Source organism: Dromiciops gliroides, chromosome 1 (genome assembly GCF_019393635.1).
Source record: "Dromiciops gliroides isolate mDroGli1 chromosome 1, mDroGli1.pri, whole genome shotgun sequence".
Lineage (NCBI taxonomy): Eukaryota > Metazoa > Chordata > Mammalia > Microbiotheria > Microbiotheriidae > Dromiciops > Dromiciops gliroides.
In genome coordinates this window covers 46538331-46552993 of record NC_057861.1, presented here as the reverse complement: position 1 = coordinate 46552993, position 14663 = coordinate 46538331, and the positions used below count along the sequence as shown (strand labels likewise).

General features: G+C 50.0%; 1 protein-coding gene across 2 annotated transcripts; it reads left to right on the top strand.

The window, feature by feature from the left end:
- The first annotated feature begins 10194 nt into the window (after positions 1-10194).
- On the top strand, positions 10195-14575 carry LOC122737304 (acidic leucine-rich nuclear phosphoprotein 32 family member B-like). Of its 2 annotated transcripts, none has more exons than XM_043979787.1 (6): positions 10195-10409; positions 12030-12179; positions 12334-12456; positions 12834-13035; positions 13184-13773; positions 14147-14575. In XM_043979787.1, exons 1-5 carry the CDS (start codon positions 10356-10358, stop codon positions 13405-13407), a joined length of 753 nt encoding a protein of 250 aa, XP_043835722.1. In that variant the 5' UTR covers positions 10195-10355; the 3' UTR covers positions 13408-13773; positions 14147-14575. The 2 variants fall into 2 exon arrangements, with proteins under 2 accessions (XP_043835722.1, XP_043835721.1); XM_043979786.1 differs by having other exon boundaries at positions 10198-10409; positions 13178-13773.
- Positions 14576-14663: the final 88 nt, after the last annotated feature.

Below are 14663 nucleotides of genomic sequence, written 5' to 3'. Positions count from 1 at the left end.
GTGCTCCCCCAACTTCAAAGCCTAGCTCCAACTCTGCTTTTTCCAGGAACCCTTCCAAGACCTTTTGAGTTCAAGGTGATCTCTTTGGGCTCTAAACAACTTCTCTCCTAAACCAGATGTGCTAATAGTCTGTATGTGGGTGAATGTGTCTTCTGGGTTCTTCTAACAGGGAGTTCTAGGCAAAGAGCTGAACCCAAGTCTGGGTGCCTCCACTCTTAGCTGATGGCTGAAGGATCACTGTTCTGTCCTGAGGGCCATCACTTGGAAAGATCAAAGGTTCTACTGACTGGAGAAACCCATTGAATCTCAGGTCTCACCTTCAGACCCACCTGCCAGAGGATCCATTGACTTTCACTCCTGACCCAATGGCTTGAATGAAGGGACTTACTGGCCTTCAATTCAATTCAGTTGACATTTATTAAGTATAATAAATAAATAAATAAACAAACAAATGAATATGTATATATATTCCTTCTACCTGAGGAGGTTAGGGGTGTGGTGCCCTTGCAATCTGGAAAATTTTTTAGCCCTCTCTTCATACCAGAGAATAAGTCTGAATTTTTTCTTTTTATTTTATGGGGTGTTTACAGTACCTTATTGTAAAATTTGGATTGATAGTATACAATGCTATACATATATTTTCTTTTTTTTAACTAATAAACATTTTTATTTATAGTTTTGAGTTCCAATTTTTATCCCTCCTTCCCTCCCTCCCCCCATCCCTCCCCGAGGCAGCAAGCAATCAGATATGGGTTATACATGTGTAACGATTGGAATGATGCCACCTGCTGGAGATTTACTGTAGGAAAGCTCCGCCATGAGGAGAAGGCCTCTGAGGGCAAGCCATGCAGTCAGGTCCTTGGTGTCATGAAGTGACATTTGCTCGTGGGTACTGTCTATCAAAACTACCAGCTGATTAGCTTGGAACTGTGTGTGTGTGTGTGTGTGTGTGTGTGTGTGTGTGTAGGGGATGTATCCAGTTTCATAGGAGAAGTTGGGGCCTTTTTGTTCCTGACCTCACCATGGTGGGTTGGATGATGGGGTCTCTTAGAAATAGCTAGATTTTGGGGCAGCTAGGTGGCGCAGTGGATAAAGTGGCCCTGGATTCAGGAGTCCCTGAGTTCAAATCTGGCCTCAGACACTTGACACTTACTAGCTGTGTGACCCTGGGCAAGTCACTTAACCCCCATTGCCCCGTAAAAGGAAGAAAGAAAGGAAGAAAGAAAGAGTTAGATTTTACCTTTCTCTTTTCTAAAGCTGAGAAGATGGAATCAAATAAGCACTGGTATTTTCATCTCTTTGTATGCTTATCTGTTTCAGATACCTTTGTGAATATAAGACCAACAGTTCCAATTGAACCTATTTTACCTTTCTCTTTGATCCTAATGCTCTTTAATAAACACTTAAACACTTAAATACTCTTGCTAAAGCTTTTAATTTATTGGGGACCACTCATTAGATATTTCAGACAGACTAGCTAGAATTTTAGCCCTTACACATGTACAATTATGTAAAACATTACCATATTAGTCATTTTGTACAAGAAAATGAATAAAAGAAAAAAATGAAAGACAGTGAAAAATAGCATCCTTCAGTTTGTGTTCCATCAATATCAGTTCTTTCTTTGGATGTGGATAGTATGTTTCATCAATAGTCCTTTGGGATTGTCTTGGATCATTGTCTCAACATTGAAACTGTGATGTTTAAAATCTATTGTGGGGGCAGCTAGGTGGCACAGTGGATAGAACATCGGCCCTGGATTCAGGAATACCTGAGTTCAAATCCAGCCTCAGACACTTAACAATTACTAGCTGTGTGACCCTGGGCAAGTCACTTAACCCCAATTGCCTCACCAAAAACAAAACAAAACAAAACAAAATCTATTGTGTGTCCTTACCTGCCCCCCCCCAGTTTTGGGGGTAAACTAGCTAAGATTTACTAATAAATTCAGCAAGAGTTTAGGCTTTTAAGTATTTATTTATTTGGGGAGGGGGTGTTGGTTAAGTATTTATTAAAGAGGGGCAGCTAGGTGGCGCACTGGCCCTGGATTCAGGAGGACCTGAGTTCAAATTTGGCCTCAGACACTTAACACTTACTAGCTGTGTGACCCTGGGCAAGTCACTTAACTCCAATTGCCTCACACACACACACACACAAATTTATTAAAGAGTAAAGGGGCAGCTAGGTGGTGTAGTGGATAGAACACCAGCCCTGGAGTCAGGAAGACCTGAGTTCAAATCCAGCCTCAGACACTTAACACTTACTAGCTGTGTGACCCTGGGCAAGTCACTTAACTCCAATTGCCTCACCAAAAAAAGTTAAAAAAAAAAAAGAGTAAAGACAACACATGGAATACAGTAACGCAAGAAAAGCCTATTTACTTTCCCCTCTCTCTCTCTCTCTCTGGGCATGAGAAAAGGCTGATCCAGGGAGCCAGCCTCACCTTCCTACTTCCTGTCTCCCTCCTCAGAAGGGGAGGTCCTTCAAGCTGATTGGTTGAGGGTGGTCTCCTATTGATGTCATAGTCCACAGCTTCTGAGAACAACACCCCACTCAGAGTCAGCCTGGTGTAGTCTTGATTTAATCAACCTTAAGTAGGTTCAGCCTCTGAGAGCAACACTCCATTCAGGGCCAGCCAGGTGGGTCTTGATTTAATCAACCTTAAGTAGGTTCTCAGTCTCTCAGTCTCATTCAATTCAATCAATTCCAATCTTCAGGTGGTGGCCACTGGGCATCTGCCAAATCACATTATTTTACCACAAAACCAATGGTGGGAGGCCAGCTAGGTGGAGCAGTGGATATAGCACTGGCCTTGGATTCAGGAGGACCTGAGTTCTAATCCAGCCTTGGACATTTGGCACTTACTAGCTGTGTGACCTTGGGCAAGTCACTTAATCCTCATTGCCCCACAAAAACAAACAAACAAACAAAGAAAACAATGGTGGGAATAGTAGAGAGAGAGAGAGAGAGAGAGAGAGAGAGAGAGAGAGAGAGAGAGGTATATATATATGTGTGTGTGTGTTTGTGTGTATGTATGTGTGTGTATAAACTACTATTATATATATTCAAATGTATTTTGTCTGGATCTGCAATTTAATCAGAAATTCCAGGTAATACAACTTTTACCAATGCAGATCTGTGACTCTTGAGCAATTTTCAGTCTTAGGTAGTTGCCTAGGGCTAAGCAATTTGCCCAGTACACATCACAGGGAGCATATGCAAAATAAGTGTGACATACAACTGGAAGTGGACCTTTGTTGACATTGTCACAGGGAAAAAGGTGTGTGTGTGGGGGGGGGGGGTCCTTAGGTATTTGTCAATAAAGAATTATACTCTTGCACAGGGTCCAATTAAAATTAAAATGGTCTTTTATTTGTCTCTAGACAAAGTAACCAAAGGGTAAGTCAAAGACTTCAACCCTGGGAAGAAGGTGGTTTAGAAACATTCTCCTCCCAGAACAGAAGGAAGGCAAAAGCTTGTATAGAGGATAGATGGGGTGTCCACCTGAAAATGGAAAGTTCCCTTTTGGGGTGGGGTGGGGAAAGCCTGGATGCTTGTCATATTCCTGAGAGTCAAGGGGGATTTTTTTGAAATGATGTCCTGACCTTTGGGGTTATCTGTCTCCCAGCTCCTGTCAGGTAGTAAGCCTCCTAATTGACTTTCCTGCTATAGAATTTTATCTCCCCATACTCCTTCCGTATGTCTGTCCTGATATCTAGTTAGTCAATCTAAGCTTTTATAGTTCCTAGATTCCTCAATACATCTGTCCTGTTATCTGGTCATCTTTGGTTTTGTTTCTCACAGGAGAAACTTCTGAGTTATCCTAAGCCCCATGTCAGCACTGTTGTGAGCACCACAGTCTTCTCCGCAGTGGAGAACTATGTGCCAAGCATTTTAATTTAATTTTTTTTTTTTTTTTTTGGTGAGGCAATTGGGGTTAAGTGACGTGCCCAGGGTCACACAGCTAGTAAGTGTTAAGTGTCTGAGGCCGGATTTGAACTCAGGTCCTCCTGAATCCAGGGCCAGTGCTTTATCCACTGTACCACCTAGCTGCTCCTCAAGCATTTTATAAATATTATCTCATTTGATCTTGGAGGCAGGTGCTGTTATTATACTTCTTTTACAGTGGAGGAAACTGGGGGAAACAAAAGTGAAGTGACTTGCCCAGGGTCACACACAGTTAATGAATGTCTGAGGCTGCATTTGAACTCAGGTCTTCCTGACTCGTTTGATTGCTCTGTGCACTATGGTGCCACCTAGCAGAGGTGGAGGTAGAATAGTGTGAGAAGTGGAATATTATGCTTCTGGGAGGGAGTATGAGAAATCATTCATTTGGATTCCTAGGCTACTCCAGTGTTAATCAGTTTGATAGATAAAGCATATAGGGATAGATAGGTTCTTCTAGTGGGCCTCCAACTTGAATGTTCACCACTTGTTTACCAAGTTATGAGGCTCACTTGCACAACCACGAGAATGCTCACAAAGATATCTCCATCCTGTTTTGCTTAAATTCCATGTTCAAACCCAGTATGAGTGGGATGCCTTGATGCTTTTGAAAGTGCCCCGGCTTATTTGTGTACCCCCAGACCATTCTCTCTTGTCCAGCATAAGCAGGTGACAACTTTATGACCACCTAGTCAGTGGAGATGCTCCATGCTTTTTTTTTTTTTTAGGGCAATGAGGGTCAAGTGACTTGCCCAGGGTCACACAGATAGCAAGTGTCAAGTGTCCGAGGCTGGATTTGAACTCAGGTCCTCCTGAATCCAAGGCCAGTGCTTTATCCACTGCGCCACCTAGCTGCCCCCTCCACCTAGCTGCCCCCTGATGCTCCATGCTTTGCCCAATCTGTGACCTACCTGCTGATACATGTCATTTTTGGCCCTCAAAAGCAAGGTCTATCAACCAAAGGGATTCTGTATTTCACCATGGCTCTTTTGCATATCAAATCCTATTAAAAACAAGGTCCTGGAAGAAGGGGGTATCTCAGATCATGAGGAAGATCTGAGGTCCACTTCATTAGAGGGGACCAGGAACCCTTGAATAAAGTGCCATTGGCTCAGAGTTCTTCCTCAGTCTCTTTTACTGTAGGTGGGACAACTTTAATCCCCGCAGGAGGGCCTGGGACTAAGGCTGAGGGTTTATTGAGCCTAAACCTAAACTCTCTTCTGTCCTTGGGAGAGCAGGTACTGGATCCTCCAATCCCTAGAGAAGGGACTAAGTCACTGAGGACCCAGTCCTAAAAGAAGCCCCAGCCAAATCACCCACAGAAGGCTCCCTTCTGCACTTGAATGTGGAACCTGCCATGCCACAGCCACTGCCGGCCCCCATGGCTGAGTAGAGCTTCCTTAATTGAAATCATCCTCCTTCCTTCAAGTGGCCACCTAAGTTCCTGGCAATGGGATCGAAAGACCTTAACATGTCAGTCCTGAGAGATCACTGGGTCCAATGTTCCTATTACACAGTTAGGGAAACACGTCCAAAGAGCGGAAGGCATTTGACCACTGTGACAGAGCTGGAAGCAGAATCAAGTTTCCTGACTCCCCACCTTATGCCTTTGTTGACTCCACAGAGGATTCCCAAGGAAACTGTCAGGGGCTTTGGAGATCCGGGTATTCTTAGGGAGTCTAAAGGATCTTTGGCTAACAACATCTCAGTAAGTACCTTGAAATACAGCTTTTAAGGGTTACCAAAAAAAAAGCACTTTACAAATATAATCTCTCCTCCCCCCCCCCCCCACGGCAATGAGGGATAAGTGACATGCCCAGGGTCACACAGCTAGTAAGTGTCAAGTGTCTGAGGCCCATTGAACTCAGGTCCTCCTGAATCCCAGGCTGGTGCTTTATCCACTGCACCACCTAGCTTGCCCTCTCTGTGTGACCCTAGGCAAGTCACTTAACCCTCACTGCCCCACTACAAAAAAAGAAAGAAAGAAAAAGAAAATATCCAGTTGACTGATTAACAATTAATGAGAGAGAAGGGGCAGCTAGGTGGCGCAGTGGATAAAGCACCGACCCTGGAGTCAGGAGTACCTGAGTTCAAATCCGGCCTCAGACACTTAACACTTACTAGCTGTGTGACCCTGGGCAAGTCACTTAACCCCAATTGCCTCACTAAAAAACAAACAAACAAAACAATTAATGAGAGAATGACTATTATAATGAGAGGTGAGCTTATTCTTTTTTTTTTAATGGCAGGGCAATGAGGGTTAAGTGGCTTGTCCAGAGTCACACAGCTAGTAAGTGTTAAGTGTCTGAGGCTGCATTTGAACTCAGATCCTCCTGAATCCAGGGCTGGTGCTCTATCCACTGCACTGCCTAGCTGCGCCTCAGAGGTGAGTTTATTCTAATGAGGGGCTCTAATTTCTAATGATGTGACTCAAATTTTGTCATTTTGGACAAAGAGACTCATCTCTACCCAGACCACACCCACCTCAGGGAATCTAGACAAAGGTATCTACCTCTACCCAGACCACTTATGCAGTTGAACAATGAGCAGGCATTCACCTAGATTAAGCTTTCCCGGTAGGGTGAGGTCCCACCCAAGAGTGAGGAGAATGTTAACCCCATCTTATCATCAGCCCTGTCCTTCAAAAGCTGCTTGAGTAACCTACAGAGACTAGAGGAAATAGGAAGGGAAAAAACCCCTGCCTGCCCCCTCCCCATAGTAATTCATTATTAATAATCATTTCTTTCAAGAAAGTGGTTCATTGACTTGCCCACCATCACACAGCTAGTGTCTGAGGCCAGATTGAATTTAGGTTTCCTAATCCCAAGCCCAGGGCTTCATGCCCCTAGCTTTCTCTGAGTTCTACCCAGAACTTTAACAGCTCAGAGCTGAGGTTGAAGTGATCCAACCGCCTCAGCCTTTCCCAATAACAGGATTACACAACCAATAAAGGAATATTCCTAAAACACAGGCCCAACCAAGTCACTTCCCTGCTCAGTAAACTCAGTTGGATGTTGGACATCACATCCCTCTGGCAACTCCTGCGGCGGCACTGGTGCCAAACTGTATTGGCTCTGCCTCTCCTTTGGATCCACTAATGTCGTGGAGAGGGAAAACCTGCTGCATGGGGCAACAGCTTGTTTTCCAATTGATCTGCCCAGGCCAGTGCCCTGGAGAGGACACTCCAGCTACTCCTCATGGGGTAGATACAACACGGGATGCGTCAGTTACCAGTTATAAATCTTTTAAATTTTATTTATTATTTATTTATTTTATTTTTCATCTTTTTTTTTTTTTTGGCAGGGCAATGAGGGTTAAGTGACTTGCCCAGGGTCACACAGCTAGTAAGTGTCAAGTGTCTGAGGCCGGATTTGAACTCAGGTACTCCTGAATCCAGGGACAATGCTTTATCCACTGTGTCACTTAGCTGCCCCCTACGGGTTATAAATCACTCAGGAGCTGTGGCTCCCATATGGGACTGCACAGCCACACTGTGGCCTGTGGCTCTTCAAGGCGCTGATCCATGGTCATCCACGACTGATGGACGCCTACACCCAAACTCTAGTGGGCTTCTCAGATCAAATACAGGCTCCTGTTTGGCATTTGAAGCTCTTTACAACCAGACTTCAACCTACAGTTCTTGCTTTAATATACATTACTCCCCTTCACACATGCTGATTGTTATTCTCTTCTTGTTATTCCTCATGTAAGACAGTCTATTTCTCACCTCCATGCCTTTGCACAGCCTGTCCCTCTTGCCTAGAATGCTTTCCCACATTTCCTACAGCGGATCTTTCCTGATCTTCTAGCTACTCTTGTCTCCTTCTCTCCTCATTCCCACCCTGGAAATTATCTTGTGTTAGTGTTAATGTTAGGGTTAGTGTTAAGAGTGTGTGAGTGTGTTTTGCCTCTTTTGATACAATGTAAACTTTTATTGTTTCCATAGAACTCACTCAACACAGTGCTTAGTACATGGTAAGTGCTTAATACTCACTGATTGAGTGATTACCCATCAATCTTTTATCTGACCATGAATGGGCTTCTCCAACAACCAAGAGAGCTGGGTCCACAGTCCATCCTGGGGCATAGGGCCAGAGACTGGAGAAGAGAGGAAGAGGATAGTTTCTGGTCAGGAAAAGGGTCATGAAGAGGTAGTGTGGTACCCTGGTGGTCTTGGAGCTTAGAAAAACCACTTTCCTTTATGTAGTTTCTCTAGCTTCCTTCAAGAACATTGTACTTTGTAGAATACCAGTCCTAGAGTTGGGAGGACCTGAGTTCAAATCTGACCTCAGATACTTGACACTTACTAGTTGTGTGACCCTGGGCAAGTCACTTGATCCCTATTGCCTTGGGGTGAAAAAGAATAGGGCAAATCTTAATGTGCTATGTATAGCTAGATAAATATTATTTAATTTGATCCTCATCACAACCCTGGGTGGTATTATCATTCCTGTTTTTACAGATGAGGAAACATATTAAGTGACTTGCCCAGGGTCACTTAGCTAAAAATTGTCTAGGCAGCATGTGAACTCAGGTCTTCCTGATTTCAGGTGCAGCATTTTATCCACTGGACCACCTGATGAAGCTCATCATAATGGATATTATTGTTGTTGTTTTTCCTTTGTTTTCAAAGAGGACCGTGACAGGGGCAGCTAGTTGGCGCAGTGGATAAAGCACAGGCTCTGGATTCAGGAGGACCCGAGTTCAAATCTGGCTTCTGACACTTGACACTAGCTATGTGACCCTGGGCAAGTCATTTAACTTTCACTGCCCCGAAAAAAAAAAGAGGACCATGACATCTGAGTGAGGGTATAACTTGCACTGAATTGGATTTAAGTAAGGGAGGGCTGCACAAGGTCACCAACCTCACTCTCTCCTCCAGTCATCTGGGTCCAATGGCAGGATAACATATCAAGATGACTGGAGATGGCCCTGGATGCTTAAGGCAAATGGGGTTAGGTGACTTGCCGAGGGTCACACAGCTAGTAAGTCTGAGGTGAGATTTGAACTCAGATCCTCCCAAACTTCAGGGCCAGTATGCTATCCACTGTTCCACCTAGTTGCCCCCTCATAATGGTAGGTAGGTGGGTAAATAGCTAAAACAATGGATAGAGCACCTACTATGTGCCAGACTGTGCTGGGCTTGCATTCTAATAGGGAAAGACACATAAAGGGGAGCTAGATGGGGATAATGGGGGGTAGGGGGAAGGCTTCTGGTGAAGAGGTGGAGATGACTGGCCTAAAAGCTAGGAAGACCGGGGTTCAAGCCCTGACTCAGCTTCATACTGGTTGTGTGACTGAGCCAAGCGTTTTAAGGTCGCAGTGATCTAGACTAAACTCTAAGACTACAATTTGCAAAGTAGATGCAGACTTGCATTGGTAGATGGAATTTCCTCACCTGGATCCTCTCCCGAGTCCAGAAATGCAGCTTCTCTTGCCATCCTCGGGGCTGACGGACACCTGAAGCCCGGGGGGAGGGGGGGCCCAGGAGGTTTCAGACTTGAGTCACAAGGCAGGGAAAGGGCACCACTGAGGTGCCCTCCTTCTCGGTCCCAGGAACGGGACAGCGCTGGGCTCCTTGGGGACAAGCTGAGCAGGGCAGGGCTGCCTGAAGCTCTTCTGGTTGGGGAGAGTTAGGGGGCAGGCTCTGCGGGCAGGAGGCGTGCACCAGCCTGGGGAACAAAGAGGCCACGCTCCTGAGCCGCCAGGGGGCGTGCCAGCCTGGCCCAGAGAGCCCCCTGGGCCAGCAGTGGGTCAGTTCCCTGCCCCAGCAGGCCAGAAGGAGGGGGAGGCTTTCTGAGCTCAGTCTCGTTGGGGTCACTTGAAGTTGAAAGTGTGGGTCCGCTCGAGGCCGGCCGAAGGCTCTGTAGGGGAAAGGCACGCAAGGATTGGCGGGGTCCCGCGGTGGGAAAGGAGAAGCCTCGCGACTGGAGAGGGGATGCTGACGCTCTGGGACTGCAGGGGGCGCCTTGGGGGGTGCCGCGGGCTGGGAGAAGCGGGGCAGCCTTGTGGGGAGAGGTTGGTGCTGTGAGGGACCAGCAGAGGGCGCTGTGGGGTCATCCTCGGGCCACCAGCCCCGGCGCGGCGAGAGGCGGGGCCCACATGGTGTGTTGGGGTGGGGGTGGGGGGTTGCTCCGGTGCCGGCAGGGGGCGCTGCGGGGGCGGGACCGCGCGCTGCGAGAGGAGGGGCCGTGCGTGGGGAGGGTGGGGTTTGGCGCTCCGGGACCAGCAGAGGGCGCGCTGGGGCCGGTCTGGGCCGCCCGGGAGCGCGCTCCGGGGCCCTCGGGGGCGCGATCTCCTCCCCCCGCCCCTTTGTGTGCCTTTGGCGCCTTCCTGGCGGTCTCCCCGGCGGCGGCGGCTCTCGGGGCTCTCGGGGCTCCCTGGCTGGGCTGGGCTCGGGCTGCGCGGCCATGGACATCAAGAGGCGGGTTACGCTGGAGCTGCGGAACAGGAAGCCAGGGGAGGTGAGGCCCGCGCGGGCCGGAGCACGTGGGCCCGGGGCTGGGGGCGCCGCACGTGGGCAGCCGCGCGGGGGCCGGGGCCGGGGCGGGGGAGAGCGGGCGGGCTCGGGGCCCGAGTCCGGGCCTGGGGCGCCGAGATGCGGAGAAGTAGCCTTCAAGGCCCCGCACGGAGGCCAGCGGCGCGGACGCCGAGATCTGGGGCGCCCAAGGCCCGGGAGGGAAGCCGGGGAGTGCGGGCGCCGAGACCACGGGACGTGGCCTTCAAGGCCCGGCACATGGACCCCTGGAGGCTGGGGACGTGGGCTCTGCGTGGGCACGATCGAGATGTCCGGCCTGGAAGGGAGGCCGGCCCGGACGTGCGCTCGGAGATCCCGGGCTTTGGCGTTGAAGGCCCAGCGGGCCCGGGGCCCGGTTCCGGGGTGTAAACGTGCTCTAGGAGACCGTAAATTTGGGGGCTGAAGGCCGGGGTGCGAATATGCGCTAGGGGACCCAGACTTTGGGGTTGAAGGCCCGGGTCCGGACCTGTGCGAGACGACCCCGGACTTTGGGGTTGAAGATCTGAGGTCCGGAGATGCGCTAGGAGATCCCAGACTTTAGGGTTGGAGGCGTGGGGTCCGGGGTTCGAACGTGACCTAGGAGGTCAAGGACTTCGGGGTGGGGTCTGGGGTGCAGACGTGCGCAAGGAGTTCCTGGGTTTTGGCGCTTAGGGACCCAGTAACGCGCTACCGAGTCTGGAGCCAGGACGCGGAGTTAGAAAGCGTGGAAATGGGGGGCTTTGACCCGGTAGTGGAGGTCGGAGCAATGTTCTTTGGGGGCCCGGGTCGTTCTAGGAGATCGGGGCTGGCAGACGGTGGGGAACAGGAGGCAGGACCCCGGCTAGAGCTTCCCGGAGTCAGCACGTTGGCTATTAAGAGGAAGAGGGCTACACGTGGGCCCCTGGCTTGTAGGTTGGCCAGGTGAGGGGCCTCTTGCTTGTTGGAGTTGTGAAGACTGCGGGGTTTAGCTCACAGGAGCTGAGAATGGAGTCATGCTCAGTTTTTCCTTTAGTAAATCTTGCCCCCATCGCCCCCAATCTTTCAGCTCTGAAATGCTGAGCCTTTGGTCTTAGGAACAAGTGGTTTCCAGTTCAGGGTCCAAAGCTTAAAGACATGAAGGAGTCCTTTGGGCTGCCCAGGGCTTGGCATTCATTAGAGGAGAGAAAATTAGACTTTAGGGTCTCCTATCCTTGTAAAAACCTGAGCCCGGCTTCCAGGCTTCCTGGGCCTGGTTTCTGTAGAATCACAGGGACTAAGCTGAGCCAGGATGTGTGGACAGGAGCCCAGAAAATGACCTAAGTGAGTGATGGTTAGAGTCAGGGCCTGAGGTGACTGAGCCATTCTTGTCTGTTTTGGGATTTAGAGGAACAGTAATGGGGGGAGGGTGCTTTAAACCATTTATTCTAGTGGTTTAGAGTTGGGGCTGGGGGGTAATGGTGCATTTGAGGGTCCAACAAGAGCCAGGATATTTTGAGTTGTGGGCTTGACTGGGTCTGGACTTTGGGGGGTACACGCTGGAAGTTGGGCTTGGATGGTCTGAGACCGGGACCATCTTGGAGATGACTGAGGCCTTGTTCCTCACCCCCAGGTCAAGGATCTAGTCTTGGATAACTGCTTCTCACATGATGGGAAGATTGGGGGACTGTCTTCAGAATTTGAAAACCTTGAGTATCTCAGCATGGTAGACATCAACCTTGTGTCTTTGGCCAACCTACCCAAGCTTCCCCGACTGCGAAAGGTAGCATGGGGAAAGAGATTGGGGGGATGGAGACGGCTGGGATTGGGAAGCCCTAAGCATGGGGGGGGGGAGAAGCAGGTGGCCCCCCCCTGGAGTAGAGATTGAGTATGTGGGTCCCTGACTATCCGCACCCTGTTCTGTCTGGGCCCCACAGTTGGAGCTTAGTGATAACCACCTCTCGGGAGGCCTGGAGGTCCTGGCAGAGCGAACACCCAGCCTGATCCAGTTAAACCTCAGCGGGAACAAAATCAAAGACATCAACACACTGGAGCCCCTGGTGAGACTGCCTAGACTTAAACCCTTGGTGGGCTGTTTGCTGAGGGCAGAGATTGGGCCTTGCCTAAGTCCCGACTTCCCCCGGGGTTGTTAAGCATTGGCTTTTTCATACAGTCGGTGCTAAGTCATTTTTTACTGAAGGGGAAATAGTAGCTTGCTCTTCCCCTGGCCTGGATGGAGCCTAAGACTTCCCCAAACCCCAGGTCATTCCCTGTTTTCCCTCTTGCAGAGATAGTGTGCTGTTGGAACGTTCTGGACTCCTGGGGTTCCCTTGGCCAGGGGGTGGGTAGGTCAGGTCAAGATTCCCAGAGAACCTTGGGGCTAGGGTGGAATGGGCTCAGGACCTGGGCTTCTACACATTCTCCTTGCTTCCTGTAGAAGAAGCTGCCAAACCTCAAGAGCTTGGACCTTTTCAAATGTGATGTGACCATGCTGATGAGCTACCGGGAGAGTGTGTTTGCCCTCCTGCCCCAGCTCACCTACCTCGATGGCTATGATGCTGATGACAAGGAAGCTCCGGACTCCGACCCTGAGGCTGACAGGGAGGGCCCTGAGAGTGTGTGCGGGGAGAACGGGGAAGGTGAGGGTCTGTCCGGGATGGGCCTCCTGGCCCCACTGCATAGCTGGGGAAAGCAAGGCACAGCAATGGGACAAGTTCACCTAGTCGGGCACCCCCCTGGGTCGGGAGCCCGGGTTATTTGGTCTGAACTCTCTGTTGTCAGTGATAGGTGAGGACGAGGACGAGGACGAGGACGAGGACGAGCTGGATGAGGAAGAGGATGAGGATGATGAAGATGTTGATGGAGAAGAGGAGGAGGAGGAGGAAGATGAGGAGGAGGAGGAGGAGGAGGAGGAAGAAGATGGGGTCGAGGATGAGGTGAGGCTCACGTTTTGGGAAGGGGATCAGAGCTGCTACAACAGAAGAGGCCCATGCGGCAAGGCTGGAGTTTGAAGCCAGGCCTTTTGGTCAAAGACCATTCCAGATCCAAGACTCACTTCATTAGAAGTGACTGCAGTCAAGAGGCTTCCTCATGGGGTGGGGGAGAAATCTGAAGGCTTGGGTTCGAGTTCTGTTTTGTGACTACGGGCTAGTCTTTACCCTTCTCTTGGCTTTGGTTTCTCATACATACATACCTGAGGGAGGAGGGGGTGTCAGACTAGGTCCTGCCTGCCCGCCGCCCACCCCCCCCCCAAAAAAAAAAAAAAAGCATTGACATTCTGGAATTGACTCTTCCCTGTCTTCTCCCCCCGCTCCCTCAGGAGGATGAGGAGGATGAAGATGATGATGGAGAGGAGGATGAAGAGGAAGAAGGAGAAGGTGAGTCCTTCTGACTACTTGGAACCCCGGTGGAGGGGCCACCCAGGAATGAGTGTTGCCTTGCCCTCCTCCAAGTTGGCCAGGGCTTGGTTCCTGGGAGGGAGCTAAGAATTCCAGTAGGCCGGGGCGGGGCAGGGCAGGCTCTCTGGTCAGTCCCACCCCCTGCACTTGCTCACTTGCTGACCCAGGCCAGGCCCTTCCTGCTTTGTTGTGCCTCCGCCCCCAGCACTGGTGACCTCACACTCAATTCTAGAGGCCTGGGTGGAGGGTCTGAATTCCTGGTAACCAAAGTAGCCAGATCCCTGGTCCCTCCTCTGCTTCCCTGGGTTCTCTTCCTTCTTCCTCTGACACTGGCTCACCTCCATGCCTTCAGAACCCCAGCATGGAGAGAAAAGGAAACGAGCTGCTGACGACGAGGGGGAGGACAGCGAGGAGGATGAGGACGACTGAGCCAGCTTTCCTGCCCTGCATCAGTGAGCGGGCGGCCGAGGCTGTGGATGGACTCTGCCAGCTTGCCCCGGGCACTGCGGGCTCTGGGGTCTGTTCTGTCCCAGAAGGGGCTCCACAGGCACTGCTTGGCCAGGGGATCCGGCGACCAAAGGTTCTCTCCGTTTTCAGGGGTGTTTTGTGCAACAATTTGTTGGAATTCTTTCTAAATCTTTGTTTCCAAGAAAAAATGTGTCCCATGCCCTGCCTGGGCCCTGAAGGGGCAGGGGCTCTGGCACTTTCTCAGGATAAACCCTGCAGCCCCTTCCCTCTTCCCTCTTCTTCATCTTTTTAAATAAATAACTGGAATTTTGTATCTTGTCTAGGACAAATAGTGAATTGGGGGTGGGGAATGTCCCTGAATTATCAAATTATCAGGTTCAAGGAAGAATCCAACTTGGTCA